A 25,587-nucleotide genomic window follows, 5' to 3' on the forward strand; every position below is an offset into this window, starting at 1 on the left:
ACGTAAAATAGATAGCTAGTGGGAAGCAGCCGCATAGCACAGGGAGATCAGCTCGGTGCTTTGTGACCACCTAGAGGGGTAGGATAGGGAGGGTGGGAGGGAGGGAGACGCAAGAGGGAGGGGATACAGGGACATATGTATATGTATAGCTGATTCACTTTATTATACAGAAGAAACTAACACAACAACGTAAAGCAATTATACTCCAATAAAGATGAAAGAAAGAAAGAAAGAAAAAGAGAAGGAAAGAAAAGGAAAGGAAAGGAAGAAGGAAGGAAGGAAGGAAGGAAGGAAGGAAGGAAGGAAGGAAGGTAGGAAGGAAGGAAGAAAGACAAACTCCCTGAGATTGGGAACCAGCAAACAGCAGACATAATTTCAGGAGAGGCAGTTTGGTCACAAGATGACTTTTCCCCGTGAGCCTTTTATTCCTTCTGAAATCGTCGGGTCACAGGAGAGAGGGCGTCTGGAGAGCTCCGCTCTCGGACTCACCACGACGGGCCTGGCTGGGCCCACGGAGGAGCCTGCCTGCAGGGCTGGACCCGGGCTGCAGACAGTGTCCCGGAGCAGTGCCCCGGGCAGCCCAGTGCTGAGGCCCGTGCTCCGTCCCGGGGCACCGACCGGAGTGAGCTTGCCAGCCGGGGTGGAGGGAGGGGCCGGCAGTGTCTATACAGCTGAGGCAGTCCTGACCCCCCAGGGGTGCTGTAAGCCGCACCCGCCATGGAAGGTAAGGGCCTTCACTCCTGGCTGTGTGAGTGCCCGCCATGCTAGCGGCCTGTCCTGGGCGCTCCCAGTCAAACCCACGCCCCCTCCTCATCCCCCTTGAGCCCTTTAAGAACCTCCCCATCACAGGCACCGCAGGGCTGTGACTACTTGTAGACTCCTAACAAATAGTCCCTAAAGAGTGCGAATGGAAATCCTTTAAATTAAAAGACGTGAAAAGGGGAATCACTTTTAGAATAATTTCAAGGCAGTTAGATGGGAAAAAGGGAAAAGGATGCTAATACCTGTGCCAGGCCCTGAGCTAAGGACTTTGCCTGAATTCTTTCATCTAATCCTGAGACTAACCTATCAGGGAAGACCATACCCATGTCTATAAAAGCCACAAAGGGATAATTATCCTCATGCTACAAATGAGGAGACAGGCTCAGAGAGGTTAAGTGACTAGTCCAGGAGCACCAGCCAGGAAGTGGCAATGCTGAGCTGCAAGCAGGGGCCTGGGACCCCTAAAGCCTTTTTTTTGGGTGGGGCGCATACCGTGCAGCATGTGGAACTTCCCAGACCAGAGATCGAACCCAAGCCCTCTGCAGTGGAAGTGCAGAGTCTTAACCACTGGACCATCAGGGTAGTCCAGCCCTGCCTTTCCTACAGAGCTTCCCTCGGGGCATCTGTGAGGTCAGGGGTGCTTTGACTTCACACGGAAACTCTAGGCTAGTTAGTAAAAGTTAAAAAAAAAAAAAAAAAGAGCATCTGAAAAAGATCAAAAGCCCACTGCACGGAAACTCTAGGCTAGTTAGTAAAAGTTAAAAAAAAAAAAAAAAAAGAGCATCTGAAAAAGATCAAAAGCCCACTGTGAGCCGCACCTTAATCTGGTCAATGTTGTCACCAGATAACTCTTGAATATGCCTGAGACTGTGTGTCAGGCCAGAGGGACTGAAAAACGTGATGCTGGCTGGAATGCCCTGCAGGCAGAGAGAACAAGGTCAATCCCTTGCCTTGGGGCCGAGGAAAGAGATGCTCCTCCACCCTGTCACCATCAACCCCCAGAGCCCCAGGAAGCAGCCCCAGTACATTCACAGCAGGAGGGACCCCACTGATGCTGGCGTTCTGGGCTCCACGGAGGCGGAGTTCAGGTCGGGAACTGTTTAGAGAGGGGTGCGATGGGAGAGGTTGGGTGCTGCTCCTTGGTCGCTCTGCAGGCCCCCAGATCAGAGGACACAGGCACCGTGGACCCAGCGCCCAGGAGAGTGGACAATGCCTCTAGCTTGTGAGGCCAACGTGCACTGATCAAGTAAGGCAGCAGCCTGGCTCCCCATCAACTTCCCATCCCTTCCAGAAATGGAGCAGACAGCAGACAGACTGGCCCACTTGGCCTTTCTGAAAGCTTTGGTTTGTGCTAACAGGGTCTCCGAGTACCAGCCAGGCATTCAGAAGCCTGTCCTGGGAGAGGAAGGGGAGGTGTCTTACTGGATACAGATGTGGAAAACCTCGATCAGCCCAAACAAGAACCGTGCACCCTTCTGCCTGAAGCCTCCGAAGGTTCCTGCGGCCTCCCAAATTCAATCCAGACTCCCCGTGGGCCCTGAAGGCCTTCCCAGTGTGGGCCCAGCCCCTCTCCAGCCTCTGCCCCACAGCTCCACCATTGCCCCACACCATGAAGAATGACATCAAGGCCGCTGTTGACCCCAGGCTGTGCAAAGGGCTTTGTGTAAATTATCTCCTTTAATCCTTGTTAAAAACCTTATAGATAGGTCTATTCCTACTTCCCAGATACAGAGATGGAGCCAAAAGATGGCCTCCTCAAAGCGGCACAGCTGGGGATGGCAGAACCAGCGTAGGCTTGTGCCCCTCCGCCCTGCCCGCCCCAGCTCCCTGGAAACCCCACACACCTGCTGGGAATAGTAGCTGTTGAGGTTCCCCTGGATTCCTGGGTGTGGGATCGTCTGGTAGACGGTTAAGCTCTCCATGGGAATCCCTGGACACAATCGGGACACAAACCAGGAGACAGACTTCACTGCCCCGGGAACACACTGTGGGGCACAGGTAGTGGAGACCCCCCCGGTGCTGCACGACCCTCCCGGAACAAGCCGCCGGGAGCTGAGAGGTGTGAGCTCGGTGCCAGCAGACTCGGCCGGCCCTCTGCAGCCTGCTTAACACTGCGGAGTGGCTCACGTGGTAGAGGAGGCTGAGATGACAGAGGAAGGACGAGGATCCCGAAAACTCAGCCTCCCTTCGTACCAAGGACGCCTTTTGTTCCCGTGTTTGTGTGGGTTGCCCGCAGGACTGGCCCTGGGCGCTCCCCCAGGGATGCTGTCCATGTGGAATCCCACAGTGAGGGCCAGGGCTGCAGGCAGAGCTTGGAGGGAGTTTTACCAGCCTCGGGGCTGAAGCCATGAGCCTTCTAGGGCCTGGACACCTTGGTCCCTGGCACCTTGGGATGGAGACCGGGGGGATGGAGTTGGAGCGAGCCTAGGTTGGCCGGGCAGGCGGACGCTGCTTTGAGTGCGCGATGAGATCAGCTCCCCCGTTGGATGGGCTTCCACACGTGCCCGCCCCAGGGTCGCCACCACGCCACTGCCCACCCGTCCTCCTGGGGAAGGCTCCGTGCCCCTCTGCGTGCTCCCAGCTGAGCTGAGCAGGTGGATGGGAGCGGATCCGAAGCAGGAGGGAGGACCGCACCCCGCACCTAACGTGAGCGGCGCCCGCCTTCCCGCCTGGCTGGTCCATCCCAGGCCTGCTCTCCCTGAAGGTCCCCAGGGCTGACACTCCGCCACCGCGAAGGCTCTCAGCGGACCCCAGAGAGGAGGGGGAGTCACCTTTGTCCTTGAGCATTTTCGGCAGGATTTCTCTTTTGAGGGTTCCACAGGGAAACAGAAGAGGCAGTGCTGGCGACTCCCCTGCGAATCAACGGGCAGACTCTGTAGATGGAGGAGCAGGCCCGGGCCCGCCCTGCGCCTTTGGTCCCAGGACCGGGAGCCGGAGGCAGCTCACGGGGGTCACGTGGGCAACAGCGCGCAGACAACTAACGTCCACGAGAGCCCGGGGCTGCTGTCGCCCCACTCCCTAAGCCCCTCCCGTCACGGTGGCTTCGGGCAGCAGTCACCACTTAGAGTGCAGTGACCAGTCAGGTTAGAGGTCAGGCCTGGTGGTGGCCTTGGAGCAACAGTTTCTGCCTCTGGAGGAGCCCGGATGGGCCGGGAGGCGTTGGGGGCCTGGGTTTCTGCCGCGAGGAGGCAGGAAACAGGCAGGAAACGGCAGCCGCCGCAGCAAAGACAAGCTGCAAGGACGCTTCTCGGCCGCCAGGCCAGGAGCCCGAGGGCTGAGGGTAGGCCGCGCAGGTGCCCAGCCTCTTGCCCCCGCGCGCATCTCCGCCCTGGGCGACTCAGCCGCAGGCCTCGCTCTGCAGAGCCGTGGAGACGGCGTGTGAGACGCCACCTCCCAGCAAAACTGACGGGCGGTCAGATGGGAATCCTCCGCACCGTGAGAACAAAGCACTTTCGTCGAGGCGACCGCTTTCCCCTTCCGTCTGTCCATCAGACGGAAGGAGCTGCAGCAAGTGCTGCTCAGGCACCAACATGCATTTCCCCACATCTGGAAGATCTCTCTGAACGCATCCCCTTTCGGGGCCTGCAATCGGAGGGGGGAGCAAGCCAAGCTCTCCCCGCTCCGGCACCATCTCCACGAAGGCCCAGCTAAACAACAGGAATGACTGTAGGCGTCCTTATTTCAAGCTGTCCAATAATTACAAACCAGCGAGTGTTTTATTTAAACAGCTCTGTAAGAATCAGTACCGACGTAAAAGAACACAAGCAATTGGGAAACTTTCAAATCTACTGTAGATACTAGATGCTCACCGCTTTCTCTTTTCCAGCGTGAGGAAACGTTTTCACGCAGCACAGATGCCATCCCTCGTGACACACTTTCAAAGCCATGACCGGGTGCTATTCTGAACCAGAGCCCAGGCGTCCCTCCAGTGTCTGCATGTCCGCGTGTGTGTTTGGTGGTGGGGTGTCCAGGAGCCTAGCGGCCAAAGCGGCTCCCACAGACCCTTCCCAGCACCTGCTGTGGGGCAGCTGTAGGACCAGCAGCCAAACCAGGGGCCTACTTTTCCTGCAGGCTCAACCCCAGGGGTGTGCGAGGGGCTTCCGGAAGATTCCAGTATCGGCCCTTCGCAGCCTCTCTTCCGCGGGTCCAGCAGAGCACTGAGCTGCTCATCTGTGCTCTCTGATTGCTGGTCACTACCAGGGAGATGGGGAGTTGGACGCTCATCCCGGTGCAGGGCAGGCGCCTGTCTTTTTCCCACTGCACCCCCAGTGCCCGGGGCAGAGGCAGCCCGAGCAGGACCAAGCAGCTCAGCTGGCTTCATGGAAAAGCACAACCGTAGCAGCACAAGGGAGGAAAACCTGAAAATGTCCTGGTTGAGACCTGCCGCAGGAGAGGAGAGACATCCCGTGACTGCACTTCCTGGGCGCTAACCTCCTCCAAGAAGTCAAAGGCAAACAATCAGCACTCCCAAATGGATTATGTCCTGAGCAAAACTCCTCATGGGACTCTTACATGACTGAAAGATGTAGCAGATTACTTGTTACATTAACGGGAAACAACCTCTGGTGGATGAGGACCTCTCTGGCCCATCTCATCACCGCGTAAGCTGACAGCATCTCCAAAAACGGCATAGCTCAACCACCCAACCCTTCCTCTTTGTCGTAAGATCGTTTATGGAAAATAAATGATTCATTATTTTTAAAAAATTTCCTTTTTGGGATGAGCTCACTGCCTACTGATTTTTAACCCAAACAGGCCAAAGCTAAATAGGCCAATGTAAAAGCCGGTTGATTACACAGGGGTGAGAGGTGAGGTGTCCCCAGGACGACAGGGAGCGACAGGGGCCCGGCAGGGGTCTAACCCGGCATGGGATGGTGAACCACGGGGCTCAGACGCTCTGCTCCACGTTCCTTTAACGGGAAGGGGGCCTGGACCGCTGGGCTGTCGGGCTGAGGACAGCAGCTGTGTTGAAAGTCCTAAGAGGACGTTATGCAGCTGGGGCGGGGGCTCTGTAAACAGTCACTGCTGGTGATGAAGAACTAGACTGAGCGTGTAAATGTCATTTTGCTGGAGGAGATGTGCGTGTCTGTAAAACTCTCACACCCTCTCAGGCCTGCTGTGAGGGAGGGTCCAGTCGTGCAGGCGGTGGGCACTTTAACGTAGGTAATTAGGACCACGAGTCTGACTGGGGGATAGAAGGAGAGCCCAGCAAGTGGGCGAGGCCGCAGAGACGAGCCCTTGGTCAGCTCGGCGCAAGTCCAGGGGGACAGTTCAAATAACCCGCACAATCGGTCTGCCTCTGACACCCTCCCCCTCCTTCGCTTCCTCTCAAAATGTTGAAATTGTCTTCTACCTTGGACCACTTAACTTGTATTGATGCTTTCTTTTCCCTTAGCGGAGATATCCCAGGAGGGAAGAACTGTCTGTCAGAACGACAAGCTTTCAGATTAAATGAGGTAATGGCTTTAAGCGCTTATAACAGTGCCTGTCACAGAATAAATAAGTGTTTAAGTAAAATAAATAAGCAATAACTATGAACTGGCCTGTTTACTCCAAGCACTGGAAGTAGATTCTTGGCTTTTAAAAATCAAGCTTCAGAGTTGCCTGGGGGAGAAAATCATTAACGCCTGTGGGTAAAACCAAGGTGAACTGCTGGTCCCTGCCAGCAGCCAAGACGGACTCTTATGTGGATGTTATTCCAAGTGCGAACTGAAGATTCATTAGGACCCATGGGGTCATAATGAACACCGGCCATGCCGTGTGGAGTCTGCCCTCCCGCCTGTCCCCTCAGAGCTCTGGGACCTTGGATGGTCACTCGGTCCCCGTAGCCTGGACAACAGCACCGTCCAAAAGAGCGCTGGGTGATGCTGGGTGCCCCTAGGCTGTCCCTGCGGTGCCTGAGCCGCCAGTGACGGCTGAGCTGTGGCCTGTGCCTGCTGTGACGGGGGAACCACATTTTTATTTTTTTAATTTCGATTAATTTAAATGTAAATAGGCACATGTGGCTCCTGGCTGCCACACTGGACCACGCAGCCTGCAGCGGACGGTAGTGAGGACCAAACGAGGCGAGGCAGGGGGCGCGCCAGGGACACGCTGACCACCCAGGAACGTCTCGGCCGCGATGTTAACACAGCACGTACAGTGACCCAGGAAAAAGGAGATAAAATTCTTCTTAAAAGAAAAGTGGAGAAAGGAGAGCCAACTTGGACCTGGGAAGTGCCTCCGCCCTCCCCTGCCCGAGCCCCAGGGCGCCTGGTCCGCGGGGAAGTGGAGGACGCGGGACGTTTTCAGGTCCAGCTCCTAGGGACCAACAGAAACACACGAGCTCGAGAACCTTCACCAACAGCACTGGCTCGTGACAGGAAGGCCTCCTAAGACTTTAGAGATCGTTACCTGGAGAAGAAATGTTCTTACACACACCACGCCCAGACACAAAACCATGCGCCACGGTCCCAGAAGCCGTAAAAATTCCCGGTTAAGGTGTCCTCGCCCCCTGCCCACCCTGAAACCACCACCCCAGGGGCAGAGAAGACACCCCTCTCCCGGGACTACCTCAGAGCAAAACCTCAGGCGTCAGCAGCCAACCCGGCCCTGTCTCCTAGCTCAGCAAGCTCTGGAAAGGGTCTGCAAACCGCAGCGTCAGGTCAGAGCCCAGCCCATGGTCTACGGCTGCTCTTGTGCTATGACGCGCAGAGGATGTGGCCGCAGAGACGGCATATCTGGCCCTCACAGACAGTCCCACAGCCCCTGGCCCCGAGGAGCGAAGCCCCGATTCCCTCTCAGCGACTGAAGGCAAGCTGGTTCTATGTCATCTGTCTTGTGGGTGTCTGATGTCACACATCTCTCAGGGAGGGGTCAAAGTGACAAGGACACAAGAGCATGTGTGTGCGGTTGGATCAGACGTGTAGGGGAGAGGCTGGGACACACAACTTGGAGGTGGGGCTCCCCTACACGTACACGTCGAGCCTCTCCGTCCTCTCTCTTGGAGAGTTCTGCTCCAAAAATCTTGGCTCATGTTTCGTCAGAAGCCGAAAATTTCATCATTACTTTAAAGCTTAATCCTTATTTAAATACAAGCATCCCCAGAACCCTTGCCACTTTAAGTCTCAGCCCATATGCTGCCCAGTGATGAGCTTACGGCGGGCTGCGTGGGCTCTTTAGGGGGCGCGGGCTTTGGGGGGTGGAATGCGGACGGGGAAGAGACTCCTACTAGGAAGGCGGGGAGCCGGCAGACAGAGGGACGGTGCCGGCAGCTTCTGCTGCTTCCCCTTACGATCCCTGCAGAGGGTCTTGCTTCTGGTTTTGCCTCCAGCCCTTTTATCGTGTGTCATGTTCAAGTTGTCTCAAGTCCTCGGGTGGAGGGGGTGGAGGGCAGGAGGCTGGATCTCTGACCAGCACAGACGGGTGCGGACGCAGGGCAGCCACGGTCTCGGAGCGGCGCACACTCAGCAGCCACGTTATCACCATCAGCGCCGAGAGGGCACCGAGGAGGTGGCCCTTACCCGAGGTGCTGGCTGTGAGACCGACCAACAAAAATAAACGGGCTTCACTGGGGGCGACCTTGTTCTACTTACTAGAACAAATGTACTCTGCAAGCTTTTCTGCATTTCCACAGTTTTCTCCTTCTGTGTGCAGGCCAATTTTATTCACTGGAAAACAACAACAAAATACATTTCTTTACATGGTTATTAAAGTCCTGTTCCTGTGTCGTTTTTTAAACGTGCAAATACAAAGGCACATGCTTTAAAAATGGCATGGAGAAAGTCTCCCCTTGGAAGCTGGTGTAGGGAGACAAGAGGGAGCTGGGTCCCAGCCCCGCCCTCCCTAGACCTGTGGCTTCGGATGGTGAGGCATCATTATCAGCGACTTAGTCTCAAAAGGTTCAGGAAAAATTGTTCTTTGCCTTGTATTAATCACTTCTCTGTAAGTTTTCTTCAAAACAGCTTGGACAGATTACCAGGAAAGGGATTAGTGGGCCAAAGGGTACAACTATTTTGGCAAAGCTTTTGAATACATGCCGACCAAGTACTTCTCAAAAGATGTGAACCAATTTTCAATGCCATTTAGCAATATTTGACTACATCTGTTTCACCGCACCCTTATCAGCAGCATTATATAGTTAACTAATTAATTACTTTTTGTAAATTTAATAAGGAAAAAAATCATGTTTTAAACTGAACTACAGTGTTCAATGAACACAGCTCAGTCAGTGTGGAAGGAAACCTCCTCTTTTCCTTCTCTCCTCTGCTCTCATCACCACACGTCTGCACCCTGGTTACCCAATGTGTGGGTTTTCCACACCAAGCAATTCTCCAGTTCTCAGCTGGGTGTCCTACAAGTGAACTCAAGTCTGACACTCTCTACTGGGAGGTAGCGTCAAATCCCGAGGATGGAAGGCTCAGTCCCACGAACTGCTCCCACTTCAGACCCAGGTCTCTGCTTGTGCTTCTGACTGACCGGCTCGAAATTGGAGGTTCTCACAACCCACTCCTTGGGTTGGATCATTTGCTAGAACAGCTCACAGAACTCAGGAAGATGGTTTACTAACTATTGCAGATTTATTACAAAGGATATTTCAAAGGGTGTAAATGAACAGCCAGATGGAAGAGATGCATCAGGCAGGTATGGGGGGGAGGGCCTGAGCTTCCATGCCCTCTCCTGGCTCCAGCCTCCCAGCACCCTCCGTATTACTGTCCTTTTGGATTTTTATGATGGCTTCATACACAAGCATGATTGATTAAATCATTGGTCGCTGGTGATTAACTCAACCTCTGGCCAATGTCTTCTCCCTGGAAGTAGGAGGCAGGGAGGGCATGAGGCTGAAAGTTCCTACTCTAATTGGAGGATTGGTTCCCATGGCAACTAGCCCCCAATTTAAGGGGCCTTCCAAAAGTCACCCCATTAAAGTCAACTCAGGTGGAGTTGAAAGAGGTTTGTTACGAATAACAAAATACACCTTATCTTTTTTTTTCACTCAGGAAATTCCAAGGGTTTTAGGAGCTCTGTGCCAGGAACAGGGACAAAGACCGAATATATATTTCTTATTATAATCACAATATCACAGTCATTCTTTGGTGTTTTATTTGTACCTTGACTGCTTACCTAGAGAAGCAGTAGCATTTCCCACCACATACACTGACTTAGCATTCCATTTTTCTTTCAGAGACTTTCTCCAGACTGTAAAACATGAAATTTGATGTGAGCTGCAAATACCAAAGCGGCCATTTGGACTGCTGCCCTAGGCTGTTTGTTCATCCTAAAAAACTTGTGACCAAGGCAAATTATTAATAACCAAATATAAAGAACAGCAAGTCAAACTAAAATCCATTTTTATATTCTGTTCATATTCTGCAGGCAAATTTTTAAAAATCACTTTGGCAAATGTTTCAATATGCCTTCCTTATTGAAGGCATTAAGTATTAAATCATTTCCACAGTTGGCACTAGAAGCATTTTTAATGTATACTAGTAAACATAACTTGAAGAATTAATTTGCATGGTAATATTAAAATTTAAAAATCTAGACTTTTTTCTTTTTTTTTGTTGGCCGTGCCACGCAGCTTGCGGGATCTTAGCAAGGGACTGAACCCGGGGCCATGGCAGTGAAAGCGCTGAGTCCTAACCACTGGACAGCCAGGGATGTCCCCCCAAAATCTAGACTTTTAAAGAAAAAATTACTGGTCGTGAAAAAGAGGCAACTTAAATGTCTAATAAAGAAATATGACTGGTTTTATTCGGGATATAAATCTGAAAGCAGTCAAGAAACTGTCATCTCAGATTGGAAGGTTCATTTATCTATTAGGTCAAAGAAGAGAATAAATATCAGGTGAATAAACAAATACAATTTAATAGAGAACACTACCATTTTATGACAAAAAATAAACACCTTTAAATATGGATTAAAGAAAAACCATGAGAAAATGGATAGTATGAATGTATCACAAGGCCGCTTGGCATTCAACCTCCTTTTATTTTTATTTATTTTATTTTTATTTTATTTTATTTATTTATTTTTTTTTTGTGGTATGCAGGCCTCCCTCAGCTGTGGCCTCTCCCTTTGCGGAGCACAGGCTCCGGACGCGCAGGCCCAGCGGCCATGGCTCACGGGCCCAGCCGCTCCGCGGCATGTGGGATCCTCCCAGACCGGGGCGCGAACCCGGTTCCCCTGCATCGGCAGGCGGACGCGCAACCACTGCGCCACCAGGGAAGCCCCTCGACCTCCTTTTAGAAGATAAGGAAACACTAGTTCTTCCTTCCTAAGATCTGACCATGAGCGTAATCCTCCCTTAAATTCAATAGTGTTACTCTACCCTTTACACTCCTGTGAGAAATTCCCCTTTAAAAAGCAATAAAAGACTGCGTTTCACCTTCTTTCCTTTCCTACCCCACAAACGTAAATAATATTTATTTAAACATTATCTACAGCATGTGAACAAACCATTCTCCAAGCATCATAGGAGATATGGGCTGGAGCAAGCCCTGGGTGAGATCAGAATGCCTGGCTTCAGAGCTCTCTCTGCCCCTTAACTTGGGCTCGTTCCTGGCAAGTCAGCTGACCCGCCGCGTCTGTTTCCCTGTCGAGATAACGGGGATTAACTACACCTCTCCTGCCTGCATTCATAGAGTTGCTGTAACAATCAAAATAAGAAAATGCATGGACTATATTGTACACTTGTAACTTATATAATATTGTACACCAACTATACTTCAATCAAAAAAAAGAAAAAAAGAAAATACATGGGAAAATGCTTTTTAAACTATAAAGCACTATAAAAAGTTATGGTGCCCATGCTGGGGTTTTTTTCTTTTTCATCATCTTCATCCTCAAAAGACATACAAAAGGGAAAGCACAACTGTAAGACCAAGATTCCCGAAGCACCACTGGGAGAGAATACACATGCTGCTCCATCTCGAGTCTTCCGTCTCCATTTTGGAAATAACAGTACTTCCGGATCTGAGTTGCCTTGAGGGTTGGACAGCACAAGTCCTCATCCCTAAGAAAAGTGTTAGACTCTCTCCTCAACAGGAGGTAACTGTGCGTGCGAAGTCACCGAGGTGGTGATTTTTTGGCTATAATGAAAGCCTAATAACTGTAAAGAGGACGCATAGTGCCCGCTCTGCACTGCCACGTACTCAGTGCTCACCACGCACCAGATGTCCCGAATGCTGCACTTTGGGACTCAGACTCTGCAGCTGGAATCATAAACCTGTGACTTACAGACCGTGTGGTCTTGGACAGCTTCACGCCCTCTGCTCTACAGGCGCCTCATTTGTCAGGTGGGGATACTAATCATACCTACCTCAGGGATAAAGCATCTAGGACCCGGTCTGGCACAGAGTAGGCCCTAGAGAAGCTCTAACTAGTAGCAGAAGTGACGATCCTGGGATGCAAGTATTATTGTGCCCACTTTACAAACAAGGAAACTGAGGCTCAGCGAGGTCAAGGAAGCTGCCGAGGTCAGAATGGCCATCTGAGGCCAGGCCTAACTGGCTGCAAAGCCCTTTGGTAACCACCCACCCCGCTGCCTCCACCTGTTAGTATAACTGGAGCTGGTCCGGCCTGACAGACTGGCTCCAGGGCCTTGGACAGGTGCTGACTCTCCCCAGGCCTCAGCATTCTTCTCTGTAAAATGAAGACCATGGTAGGTGAGACTCTGGCTGGTCCAGGATTGAATGAGATCGTGAATGTCAAGCTAACATAGAGCCTGCTATACAGCAGGCACTCCATACATGTTAGCTCAAAGCTGTCTGATGGGACAGACTAAGGTGGTGTTCAGTCTGAGAGCCGGGCTCTGACAGAGAGGGAAGGAAGCGAGAAGGAGGCCTGAGCGGGGTCACATCATCGAGTGCTGGCTCGGCACACACTGTTCCCATGTGCTGTTGGACCTTCCCATTGTCCCTGTGAGGAGAGAGACTGGTGCCCATATACTGTGACCACCTGGTGGGTGCACATGGAGACCCCCCCCCAGTGGCACCCGTCTGGGCGTTTAGGAGGTGGCACCGTCTCCTGCTTCCTGGTGACACAGTGCCACGAAGCGCTCACCCCCGTCAGAAGGCTACCGCGTAACATGTCATTCTGCGTGGGACATTAAGAAACAGCTTAGAAGAAGGAATTTCATCTTCTGCTCCCTCCAAAGGTTCCAAAAACACGAAGTAACTCGGTACCTAAATACTTTTTGACTGAAAGTCATTGCACTTTCTCAAACCTGAAGTCCAGCTATTTCTGGAATCTAGTGTCACCGAGGGGAGAAAGCAAAGTCCGGCAGCATTCACGGCAGACCCACCCTTACCTGCGGCTCTATTGTCTTTCTCCAAACACAGCTCCACTGCCTCCACTGCTCTGGGGCTGGTAAAAATGAGGCCCCCGTAACCTTCAGGGTGAGACAGCTGCATACCAAACAACAGCAAAGGCATTTTATGTGATAGCCAAGTTCAACATTTTCCAGAATTCTAAATGCTTCACAATAGTAGTAGGCAAACTAATTCCATCCATCCATCCATCCACTCAAGACAGAGCTTACTATGCGCCTGGAACTATTCTAGGCCTTTAAGGACAAACAGGTAAATTCACAGCATTTCCCTCAAGCAGCTCACAGTCTTGGGGAGGGAGAGGCCAGTGTGATGGAGGGTGGCAGGTGTAACGGAGCCAAGGGACAGTGTGACTCAGCCTGGGTGTGGCTGGGGTGCAGGCAGGTCGGTAGACTTGACGTGCATCCATAAGAAAGCTGGACTATTCAAGGAGTGATATCCATGCTGAAGCCCTGGTTTCCGATGATAAAAATGGTGATAAAATCTACTGAACACGTATTCTGAGCTGGGCGCTGGGCTGTCATACACGTAACCCTGCACTGAACCTGTGCAAGTGCCCTGTGGGACCGGTGTGGCACTATTTGCATCGCACGGATTGAGACACAGAGGCTGGCGGGATACAAAACGAGTCCGAGGTGCGGGGCAGGGCCGGGGCTTGAGCACGTGCCCCTGTGATTCCCGAGCGCGCGGGCTCGCTCACTGCCCCGCAGGAGCTCCAGAGAGGGAGTCCAGGAAGCCCCTCAGGAAACAAACTGGCTGGGGTGATGGAGGAGCTCCCACAGAGACTCTAGTATTTTTCTGAGCACAGGGTCCCAGCAAAGATCTCAAACGATGAGCTCTGGTTCCCTGTTAAAGCTGCTTACGGAAGAGCATGCGATGTGGGTCCCTTATATGGTCCTCACAGCACACAGACCCAGGGCAGATGTCAAATCAATGTTTGCTGAGTAAACTACTGAATGAATAATTCAATTTTCGGCTCAGAGCGAAGGGAGATAGCAGAGAGGTCCTCCACAGAGTGACGGGCGGGCTCTGACATGCGGAGCATGGGGCTGAACCTGATGCTCACGGCGGCCCAGGAGCCCAGTGGGCAGGGCTGGGCACACCAGTCCTATGAAGCCGCCCTGGCTCTGGGCCCACGTGTCCAGAACGGTGCCCCTGGGGAGATGTCCGGTGACGAGGTGCACACCGGTGGGGCCTGGGGTGCTGGGCCCTGAATCTTTAATCGGAAGCATTTGGAGGGCTCTCCTGGGACTGTCCCTGGCCATAACTATCGCTCCAATACATGGGAGCAGTCCCAACTCTCCCTCTTATCTGCTGGAGAACTCCACCAAGCTGCCCAACCTGGGGAAAAACAACAGCTGTTCGGCGCTTTGCTGAGGTCAGGGCCATGGACTGAAGGACAGGAGGAAGGTGAAGGGTCTGCATGGCCAAGAGCAGCACAGGCTTGGTGCCTCAGCATGACTGGCTCTCCCAGGCCTCCTTACGGGCCCACCTCCAGGTTGGGTGGCTTTCTGGGGGCGCTGGTAGAGGCTCGGGCTGAGGATCCAGTAGCAGCCAAGGAGCTGGAGCTCGTGCCATCCTTGTTTTACAGTTGGGTAGTGAGATGAGGGCTAGCAAACGAGTCCTTCCCCTAGAATTCTGTAGGATTCTACAGAAACCAAACATGTCTCATTCAGAAACGATGGTGCTCAGACACTGATGTATCTTACCTTCTCCAAAAAACTGGGAAGAGACAAAAACTCAAATGATAAAACAGGGATCAAAGTGGCTTCCGGTACCTAAATACTTTTTGACTGAAAGTCATTGCACTTTCTCAAACCTGAAGTCCAGCTATTTCTGGAATCTAGTGTCACCGAGGGGAGAAAGCAAAGTCCGGCAGCATTCACGGCAGACCCACCCTTACCTGCGGCTCTATTGTCTTTCTCCAAACACAGCTCCACTGCCTCCACTGCTCTGGGGCTGGTAAAAATGAGGCCCCCGTAACCTTCAGGGTGAGACAGCTTCTCCAAAAAACTGGGAAGAGACAAAAACTCAAATGATAAAACAGGGATCAAAGTGGCTTCGAGTCCATATAATCCTAATTCCTGCAGGTAAAAGAACATGGTTTTGAGTTGGCCAGGGTTGTTCGGAAAATAAGGAAAAGGTCCTATTTCACCACTTATTCTATGCCGGCTCCTCAGAGTTTTAGCAGACGGCCCCTCCCCCTGACTTCAATCCGGAGGCGGCGCTGGGCTTTCAGGGACCAGGAGCGCCAGGCACTTACCCTGATGTAAGGGTCCTGGCCCCAGCTGTCCTCCTTAGGGTCTTTCAGCAGAAGCACCTTCATTATTGCTGGCAGTCTTCACAGGGTGCTGTGACAGAGCAGGGAAACGGATCTTAATTAGATCTCAAAGCCTCTTCCTAAGCAGTGTCAGCTGGGCTGGGCGCCAGAAGCAGGTAATCAGCTGCTGGCTGAAGCGGCCTATCCTTCGCACACAGCAATGACTTGGCGCTTATGGGCTTGTTCCTTCTGAAGACCCTGTCACCGATAAGGCCCAGGGACAGCATGCTGGCACTTGATATCACTTGGAAAGGCAGATGAAAGCCATTAGGGAAAGGCAGTGTCCTAGCTAAACATTTAAGGCTCACAGAAGAGAACTGATGCAAATTCTGGGCTGTATCTATAACAAATATAGAAATGAGCATCTTATATTTTAAGGAAATAAATAATTACTTCCATTTCAAGATAAATATACTCAGTTGCTCATAAGCTCTTTAGGAAATGACTATACTGACTCTTCTATTTCTCAAATGATGTTTTATAAATGTGGTCGAGTATCATGAGAGAATTTTTCAAAAATTTTCTCAACCCAGAAACCAGTTGGTTGCTATTTATCTAAAGACTTATATACTTCATACCCCTTCTTCCTGTAATTTCACTTCCAAGAATAAATTCTAAGGTGACACTCATAAATGTGTGCAAAGATTAACGTAAAGATATTCATCCTGGTATTCTTTTGTTTTTAATTGATATATAACATTGTGTAAGTTTAAGGTGTACAATGTGATTTAAAACGTTTGTATGTTGCAATACGATTTCCGCCGTAGCATTAGCTAACACCTCTATCACTTCACATAATTATTTCTTTTTTGTGGTGTAAACAATTAATATCTAGTCTCTTAGCACCTTTGAAGTTTATAATATTGTTGACCATAATCACTATGCGGTGCGTTAGATTCCCACCCCCCACCCAGAACTTATTTAACTACTAGTTGCAAGTCTGTATCCTGGTATTCTTTATAATTGCAAATAGTTGGAAACAATGTAAACATGTAACAATGAGAGAATGGTTAAATAAATCATGGTACAGTTATATGAAATCATTAAAATATTCATAAACAACTTAATTATATGGATTATTTAATCTCAAAATAATGTTAAGTTCAATAAAGCAGGATTCAGAATTACATTAAGGTACGATTTACAGATTTTTTTTTTTTTTTTTTTTTTTGTGGTATGCGCGCTCCGCGGCATGTGGGATCCTCCCAGACCGGGGCGCGAACCCGGCTCCCCTGCATCGGCAGGCGGACGCGCAACCACTGCGCCACCAGGGAAGCCCCTACAGATTTTATATATACATATATATGAAAGAATATTCTTTGGTGGTAGGTTAGGGTGATTATTTTCTTCTCTACCTCTTTCTGTTTTACCCCCCCAATTTTTTACAATAAATATTAAATTCCTTTTGTGTCAAGGGGGTAAAAGCACATTATAACCATCCCAGAAGCCTCAAATCAAATACTGTCAAAGACCTGCAAAATAAACTCTGCTGGAAATGCAGACTATATCCCACAAGCAGCATTAGACTACCAGTTAGTTACTTAATAAATATTATACAGTGGTTGATAGTAGTCAAAGAAAGTATATTGCTCGGAGCAGAAATGTGTTAACTCTGGGAGCCATTCCTTATAAATTATTACTGAACATATTTCTGGAACATTATAACATCTGTGGGACATCTTAGGAAAATTGCCTCCAAATGAATTGCTTTGTATCTAAGCAACCAAACCTGGGTGAACTAATAATAATTATGAAATCAAGTTCAATTAATGCTGCTGTCGAGCTGTTAGCTAGAGAGACGGGGCATCTGGGGAAATGGGCAGTAGCATCGTTTCTATCATTTCCTGAAGTTATTCAGAACGTGTCTCCCACGGAAATCAGGAATCTCCCTTTCAGTGATGGTCACTGTTAGGTGTCAACTTGGCGAGGACATTTTCCCCATTTATTCACAAATGCTAACCTAGGTGCTGCTGGGCAGGTATTTTAGAGATGTGATCAAGTTGACTTACTTACTGAAAGGATCACACGGAACAAACCAAGCGTTTAGGTGGGATTCAAAGAAGGAAGACATTTATTTTCATTCTGGTCCCAACCATTTCAAACAAGGCTGTGGACAGACAGCCTTCAACATGAATCCACGGTCCAGCCACTTATTAACTTCCCTGCTCCTGAGACCACGTGCACCCTGGCTTTGAGTAAAAGGGATGATCCTTGGTAATCAGGGAGGGCCTGGTTCAGTCAATAGAAAGGCCTAAAGAGCAGAACTGAGGTTTCCTTGAGGAAGAAGAAATTTCGCCTGTGGCCACAGCTGCAGCTCATGCCCTAGCCTGGCCTGCCCTTCCCATCAGCTTGCACGGTGGATTTCAGCCCTGCCTCGCCAGCCCTCACGGCTGCACAAGGCGATTCCTTGCACTAAGTCTCCTGACATATATTCCCTACTGTTCTGTTTCTCTGTGGAACCCTGACTGATACACCTTCCAATCTGGGGGCTCCAGGAGTCTGGCATGTCACTGAGTGGCAGGTAGAACTTGGCATTTTCTGCATAAATCTTTCTGCGGCGTGCAAAGCAAGCAACTATTGTGGGGATTAAAAAGTGGGAGCGTAATGCTGTGAAGCAGGCATCCTGCGGCCACAGACCCCTACTCAGCCCTATCATATTCCCCCCACCTTGGTTCTAGGCTCCAGGATACACAACCCCAAGTTTCCAAAGCATCTGTTAGTACTACTTTCAGATACCAGGAGCCAATCTATCACACAAGTGTTTCTCTAGTGGTCTCAGGCAGTGATGCCCGGGACCTCCCTCAGGGAGGTGCGGTCTGCATTATTTGTTGGAGGCGGGGACAAGTTCAAGCACCCCAGGTTGTGAGGTGACGACGTGGCAGAGGTGACTGGGTGTGGGTTTACCTCTCCAGGGCGACCTCTCTGAGCAGGAGAATCTGAGCTGGGATCTGAATGGTAACAGCAGGGGCAGAAATGTTCAAGTGTCAGAAAGGGGCTTGGGGTGTCCCCAGGGGAGAAGGGGAGGCGTGGCTCAAGAGCAAAGGATAAGGGAGGCTCTGGTTCCATGAGAAATGGGAATCCACTGGAAGGTTGAAGCAGCAGTGACAGTGATGGGATTTACACTTCAGAGAGACCTCAGGCTTTGGGGCAAGGCTGGCCACCAGAGACTAGGCGTGCACGTGGTCTCAGGAGCAGGGAAGTTAAGCGGCTGGACGGTGGATTCACACTGAAGGCAGAGCTACCAGGATGTACCGGTGTAACTCCACGTGAGACCGTCTGTCCACAGCCTGGCTTGAAATGGTTGGGACCAGGATGAAAATAAATGTCTTCCTTCTTTGAATCCCACCTAAACGCTTGGTTTGTTCTGTGTGATCCTTTCAGGAAGTCAACTAATATTCGTAGACAGTTACTGTGAACCGGGCACTGGGTATATAATACGATTCCTGCCCTCATATTAATGGGAGGGTAAAACAGATACATTACAAATAAGTAAAAATAGTGACAGAGCCATAGTGCAATGAGCATTATGAAAGAAAAGTCAGGATGCTGTGGAAACATAACCGGCAAGTCTTATCTGGACTAGGAGGGGTGGCAGGGATTTTGCCACTTGCCCCCAGACATGCACTCTTCCCTGCTCCCTCATATGAATGGAACCCCTCATCATAACGGGGCACGTGGCTGCCCAAGATAAAAACGTGTAGCGGGATGTGGCCAGGTGACTAGGTTCTGGCCGACAGGATGGACGTCGAAGCGACGTGCACACTTCCAGGTCCTGCCTTAGCAGGAAGTGCTGCGCCCCTGCCCTCCCCTTCCTGCCTCCCGGCTGGCGGGAATGTGGGCCAGGTGGCCAGCCCCTTCTACTGCAGGGGAGGGTAACGCCCTGGGGGTGATGGAAGGAGCAGGACCCCTTTGTATGGCAGAGGCACCAGTCAGCCAGGGCTTTTACATCAGAGAAAAGGAAAGTTCTATCCTGTTTCATCCATTGTTATTCGGATTTCTGTTAGAGCAGTGGAACCCATACCCTAACTAATACAGAGGCCAGAATGGCTTTCTTGAGGACCTAATGCTTAGACCTAGACATGGTGCCTGAATAGGATTAAGCTCCAAGGTTGGCATGCCTGAGGGGTGGAGAGAGGTCTGGGGCAGCTGGAAGGTACAGGGGAGAGTGGGGAGACGGGCCTCATCTGGTCCTATTAGGGAGTTTGGATTTATCTTAGTACCAGTGGGAGGCGTCTTGCTGATGGATTTACTTCTCCTCTCCTCTCGTTTCTGCTTGCCCTCTTCTCTTCCCCTTTCTCTCTGGGGCAACACAAGGAGGGAAGCGTGGGGTCACAGAACAAGCACAGGATGAAGGGCCAAGAGACCAGCTTTACTGTCCATGATGTGATCTTCTTTTCTCCCGTCAAATGGGAATAACCTCTGCCCTACCAAGGCCACCGAGCGACTCAAAGGAGATAACAACAACAGCTACCCAGTTGTTGAGCGCTTACTACATGCCAGAGACTGTTCTAGAAGCTTTACACGCATTAAAGCTATGAGGTTTATCCCACTTTATAGATGAGGAGACTGTGGCATATGGGGGACAAAACTCACCCGAAGTCCCCGGACCAATGTGTGGCAGAGCCGCCACGCTCAGACAGCCCAGCCCCAAAGCCTGTGCCCTTACCCCTGTGCTGTGCTGCACACCCAAGTGCTTGGGAAGACAGACAGGTAAAAAGACATAAAGGACTTCCCTGGTGGCACAGTGGTTAAGGATCCGCCTGCCGATGCAGGGGACACGGGTTCGAGCCCTTGTCCCGGAAGATCCCACATGCCGCGGAGCAAATAAGCCTGTGCGCCACAACTGCTGAGCCCGCGAGCCACAACTACTGCAGCCCACGTGCCTAGAGCCCGAGCTCCACAAACAAGAGAAGCCACTGCGATGAGAAGCCCGCGCACCGCAATGACCTGGTCACCGCAACTAGAGAAATCCTGCACAGCAATGAAGACCCAACGTGGCCAAAAATAAAAAAATTAATTAACGATAATTTTTTAAAAAGACATAAAGTATCACTCTAGCGCAAAGCGCTTAGTTTGGTAACGAAAACATGTGCGAGCAAAACCAATCTACCCACGGCAAACAGAAAATATTTCTTCTGGGCTCTACTCTGGTTCTCTCAGGCAATAAAACTGATGCCTTCTGGAAAACTGTTAAGAAACTCCATGAGATGGGCTGCAGGACTTGACAAATAAAAATCAAATACTACCCCTGTCCCTTTCCTGCCGTTGCTCAAAGCATCTCTAACGTAAAATTAAGAGGAACCGTTGCTGATGCTTCTTGGCCACGCCCACAGCCCGTGTCTTCAGGTTCACTGAGGAAGGGATCAACTGAAACGCGCACACAGATAGCCGGGCTAACGCCCTGGTACTTTCCTCAGTAACTGAGAGCTTAAAGCTGAGAGTGTTCCCTCACCCCGACACCCCATAATGGACAGGTACCAGTCCCTGAACTACTGGGCACATCCAGCCCAGGGCAGAATCCAGAAGCTCAGAGAAAGGTCTACAGATACCTTCTCAAAAAGGGAAGGGCATTCCCAAAACGTCCTGCAGTGCCCAAGGGTCCACAGCAAAGGCCCAGGGACCAGGTGACAGAAACAGCTCGTAGCAGAGGAAACACTCGCCAGGGGCGGCCTGGCTCACAGGGCAGCTGGGCCCCTGTGAAGGCACACATGATCACCAGCTGCTCTGTGAGCCAGGAACGACCTCCCTGCCTGGAATCCCCAGCTTCTGTCCAATGGCTTGCTTTCTACAGTCATGGGGGCTTAGATGGTGGCATTACTGCAATTTCTCACAGGCCAAAGGAAGGACCGGGATATTTCTAGAGCTCAGTGCAGACTGTCATTCCTAGCTCAAGAAACCCACATTCCTGTCATCTCCAAAATGTAGCCAACAAGAGTGAGAAAGACAAACATTGCCACTTCTCACCCACACGGTTTCCCATCCTTAGGACCGCAGAGGAAACACAGCCAGCCCAAAAGGTGTAGGTGCCCTAGCTCTCATGGAAGACACAACTGATTGACCTGTGTTCCCTCCAAAGAAGTCCTAACCCTTGGTACCTACGAATGTGAATTTACTTGGAAATAGGGTCTTTGCTGATGTAACTAGGTTAAGCTGAGGTCATGGTGGATGAGAGTGTCCCATATAACTATGACTAATCCAACACGACTGGCGTCCTTAGAGAAGAAAATCTAGACACAGATATTGACAGACAGAAGGCCATGTGAAGGAGGCAGAGACTGCAGAGACGCTGCCAAAGCCAAGAAACACCTGGGCCCCCCAGCAGCTGGAAGAGGAAGGAAGGATCCTCCCCTAGAAGCTTCAGAGGAGGCATGCCCCACGGACAGCTGGACTTCAGATTTCTGGCCTCCGGAACTGGGAGAGAACAAATTTCTTTTGCTTAAGCCATGTGCTCTGTGGTATATGTTACAGAAGCCCTAGGCAACTAGACCGAGGTGAACTGATTTTGGGTGCTGTCTACAGGACTATGTCTCCTAAGAAAAAGCACCTGTGTGTGTGCTCCCAGCATGGCCAATCCTTCCTTTTCAGCTGAGGAACTTGAGGTTGGGGTGTGGCGGGGGGACCTGCCCGAGCTCACGCGGGAAGTCCGAGGCAGAGCCAGTACTGAGCCCAGGCCTGGGGGTCTGGGTTCAGTTCCCCCCACCAGCCATGCCCATCACACCATCTAAAGACTGGAAGAAGCAACACAGCCTTTCCTGGTGGGTGATAAGCCTCCATGTGAACTAGTACCTAGCATGACATTTTCACTCAATTATGATGCTTTTCATTTGGGGTTTAACCTTAATTATTTTTTATTTATTTCCCTCTATCCCGAGTCCCTGCAACTTAACACAGGAAGGGATTTTACCACAGCCCTCTTCTATTCTGGGACAGGAAGAGTAGGGGGGATGTCAGAATTTTTATCCTTAGAGTTAGGGTGGAGTTCAGCTGCACCCTGAAGGCTTGCAAGCCCTGTACTTGCCCAGCCTCAAGACCGAAGAAAGAGCCCGGAGTCAGCGACAGAGACATCAGGGGTTGAATGGATGGGGGATCTTACGTGTCTGAAGCAGGGTCCTGGAGTGACACCCCACCGTGTGTGGCAGACAGCGGGAAGGACATGGCAGCAGTCCTTGCTACCTGGGGAGGAGGGCGGTTACCAGTTATGGGGAGAGCTGTCGTCAGGTTGGCTCATCAGTTGCCAGGGAAACCTGCAGAGGGGCCGCCCCTCGCCGCCCCTTTGATAAGTTATCGTAGTGGAGATAGTTCGGATTCAAAGGTTTCAAAAATCACTAGCTGGCGCCAGGAGCAGGTATGTAGGCATTTACTGATTATATCACAGGCGCTACGACTGAGAGGAAAGGTCAGTCATGTGAGTAGGGTGTAGGTGAGGCAGGTCCTGGAGCAGCACGCCACTGTGTGCAGATGACATGGCAGCAGTGTTTGCTGGGGGGCGGGGGGAAGGGGTAATCAGTTATAGGGAGAACTGACCTCAGGTTGGCTCACTGGTTACCAGGGAAACTAGCAGAGGGGCATGCGCCTCACCATCTCTTTGATAAGCTATCATGGAGGAGATGTTCTGATTTAAAGGTCAGAACCCATCACTAGTTGGGGCAGGGGCAAGTATGTAGGAAGGTCAGTCATGTGAGTAGGGTGTAGGTGAGGCAGGGACTGGTCGAGCAGGGGATGTGCAGAGAGCAAGAGAACAGCCATCTTGGGTGGCCTGATCATACAGGTGACCATGTATACCAGTCTGCCCAAGACAGTCCCAGTCTACAGCTGTTGTTCTGGTGTAATTACTGGTAGCACCCAACTGCACTCTCAAAAGTCTGCCATTTTGGACAGTAAATTATGGAGTCACTCTCCTTATAGCGGCTATGGATGTTCACAAGTGTCTCACACAGCTTTGACGGAATGGAAAAATGCAGGACCAGAAATGAGGAGACTCTTATTCCTGTCCAAGAAATATGAGAGGTTTCAGTAACACAGTGTCTGGCGAGTATGAGAATGGTGGCCAGAGCGCAGGGAGCTCCAAGGGGCAGCAGACAGGCCCCGGGCTCAGAGCCACCGTGCAGGGCCATTCAGGCTGTGGGGAGGACTTTGCCTATTATCTGAATGAGGTGTGATACCGCTGGAGGATTCTGAGCACAGGACTGACCTGCTCTGACTTAGTTTCACAGGACCGCTTGCACGTGTGTGGAGAAAAGCCTGAAGGTAGAAAGGAGTAAAATAGGGAGGATGCTGGAACAGTTTCGGTGAGAGATGTTATGGGCTTGGACCAGATGGGCATTTGAAGTGGGGAAAAGAGATTGCACTTGGATCTATTATGAAGGTGTAGTCAACAGCATTGACTTGGACTGGATGCAGGGTAGAGAGAAAAAGGAATCAGGGTGACTCCAACGGGACAACTGCAAGAACAGGAGCACCACGTCAGGGCGTGAAGAACGACACAGACTGTACTTGAGAGCGCCTCTTCTCCGCCAGCGTGCCCCAGCCCGTCCGAGTCCTGGGAACAGGTTCGCAGGTGTGCCTGGGGTCTGGGTCCCCTCAGCCCTTGGGGCAGCTGGGTAGAGCCCAGGGCAGCCAGAACTCACTCCCATTGCCTCCGGGCCTACCCCAGCCAGGGCTGACTGCCTTTAGCTGTAAGCTGTAAATCCTCGTCTATTTATGGAAATGTGCTGAATGAATATTACCATTTACTAGCTGTGCCATAGTGCTAAAAGTTGAAGAGTACTGGTCCTAGACGTCCAAACGGAGAGATCAGGCAGGCGCTTTGGGCTTGGGGAAGGAGTCAGGTCAAAGGACAAAGATTTGGGAGTCATCAGTGTACAGATGGTATTTAAAGTCCTGGGACTGTGTGAGATTATGGATAGGAAAGAAGGGGGCCCAGGGCAGAGCCCGAAAGCACTCAAACAATGTCAGTCAGGGATGCAGGGCAGAAGGGATCCTGGCAAAGGAGAAGGAAAAGATTGGCGTGTGTCTTAGCTTGGGCTGCCATTAACAGACCACCACTGACTAGTGGGCTTAAACGACAGTTATTTTCTCACAGTTCTGGAGGCTAGAAGTCCAAGATCAAGGTGCCATGAGGGTTTGTTCCTGGCGAGGCCTCTCTTCCTGGCCTGCAGACTGCTGCCTTCTTGCTGTGTGCTCACACGGCCTTTCCTCTGTGCTTGTGCAGAGAGAGACCCCTGGTGTCTCCTCCTCTTAAGGACACCACCGGTCGTGGAGGACTTGGGCTCTACCCTTAGGACCTCATTTAATCTTAATTACCTCTTTAAAGGCCCTATATCCTAACACAGTCACACTGGGGGTTAGGGCTTCAACATAGGAGTTTGAGGGGCAAAATTCAGTTCATAACAGAATAAGTTACAGAATAAAGTGGACATAGAGATGTAATTGTAGATAAGAAGAGTACTGCTATTAAGAAGAGTAAGAGAGGTAAGGCCATAACTGGCAAGGGAGGCAGTGAGGTCAAGAGAGGTTCCAGAAGCGTCCCCCCTGCCCCACATACACACGTGAGAGACACCAGAGCAAGGGTAGGCGTGGAGAAGGGCATTCCGGATCCTAAGCAAGTCAGGGAAGAATGCCATGCAATGCACTTGGGGAGCAAATGAGCAAGGCCCTTTGGTATGACTTTCTCCTTGAGGTTCCAGGTGTACCTTGTTCTGCCTTGTCCACCTTGTAGAAGCTCCTGAATTTCAGCCACAAGGAGAACTAAGAAAGGACAAGCTGGCCTTCCAGGCCAGAAAGTTGGCTCTCAATTAGGCAGGACAGGGGCTCTGCCATACTGCTTTCATTTATCCAAGAAACACTGAGTCTCTTCTTTGCGATGCTGGGTACTGGATGCTGGGCAAGGGACAAGTCAGACCTAGTGCCCACCCTCAAGGAACTCCAAGGCTGGTGGGGGAGGATGGACAACCACAGAACTGTGAGCGAAGTACGGAGAAAGAGACAGTCAAGGTACCTCCTACCGCGAACTGCCAGGATGTGGAAGAAAGGCTTCAAAAGTGCGCCTCTGGGTCTGGGGCTCCTCTGATTCAGATTTTGTATTCTGCTGGGGTAGATGATTTAGGGTGAAGTATCCTTATTCTAACCACTTTGTATAGAAGGTCCGTTGGGATTAACAAATAAAGGAGTTCAGCATCAAACTCATGCGGAATACGT

At 50.9% G+C, this 25,587-nt stretch overlaps 1 protein-coding gene across 2 annotated transcripts in view; it reads right to left on the reverse strand.

The window, feature by feature from the left end:
• UROS (uroporphyrinogen III synthase) overlaps positions 1–25,587 on the reverse strand; it is a 37,124-nt gene that overhangs the window by 6,277 nt on the left and 5,260 nt on the right. Inside the window, exons 2-8 of one of the 2 annotated variants that reach the window (XM_028480915.2) lie at positions 15,334–15,421; positions 14,974–15,154; positions 9,865–9,939; positions 8,337–8,411; positions 3,534–3,614; positions 2,607–2,692; positions 1,581–1,679 (exon numbers count right to left, since the gene is read on the reverse strand). In XM_028480915.2, coding sequence (XP_028336716.1) covers positions 1,581–1,679; positions 2,607–2,692; positions 3,534–3,614; positions 8,337–8,411; positions 9,865–9,939; positions 14,974–15,154; positions 15,334–15,396 — 660 coding nt within the window. In that variant the 5' untranslated portion in view covers positions 15,397–15,421. Of the gene's footprint in view, positions 1–1,580; positions 1,680–2,606; positions 2,693–3,533; positions 3,615–8,336; positions 8,412–9,864; positions 9,940–13,051; positions 14,000–14,973; positions 15,155–15,333; positions 15,422–25,587 lie in introns of those variants that run through there. The other variant, XM_024121415.3, reaches the window with a different exon arrangement.

Source organism: Physeter macrocephalus, chromosome 20 (assembly GCF_002837175.3).
Source record: "Physeter macrocephalus isolate SW-GA chromosome 20, ASM283717v5, whole genome shotgun sequence".
Classification (NCBI taxonomy): Eukaryota; Metazoa; Chordata; class Mammalia; order Artiodactyla; family Physeteridae; genus Physeter; species Physeter macrocephalus.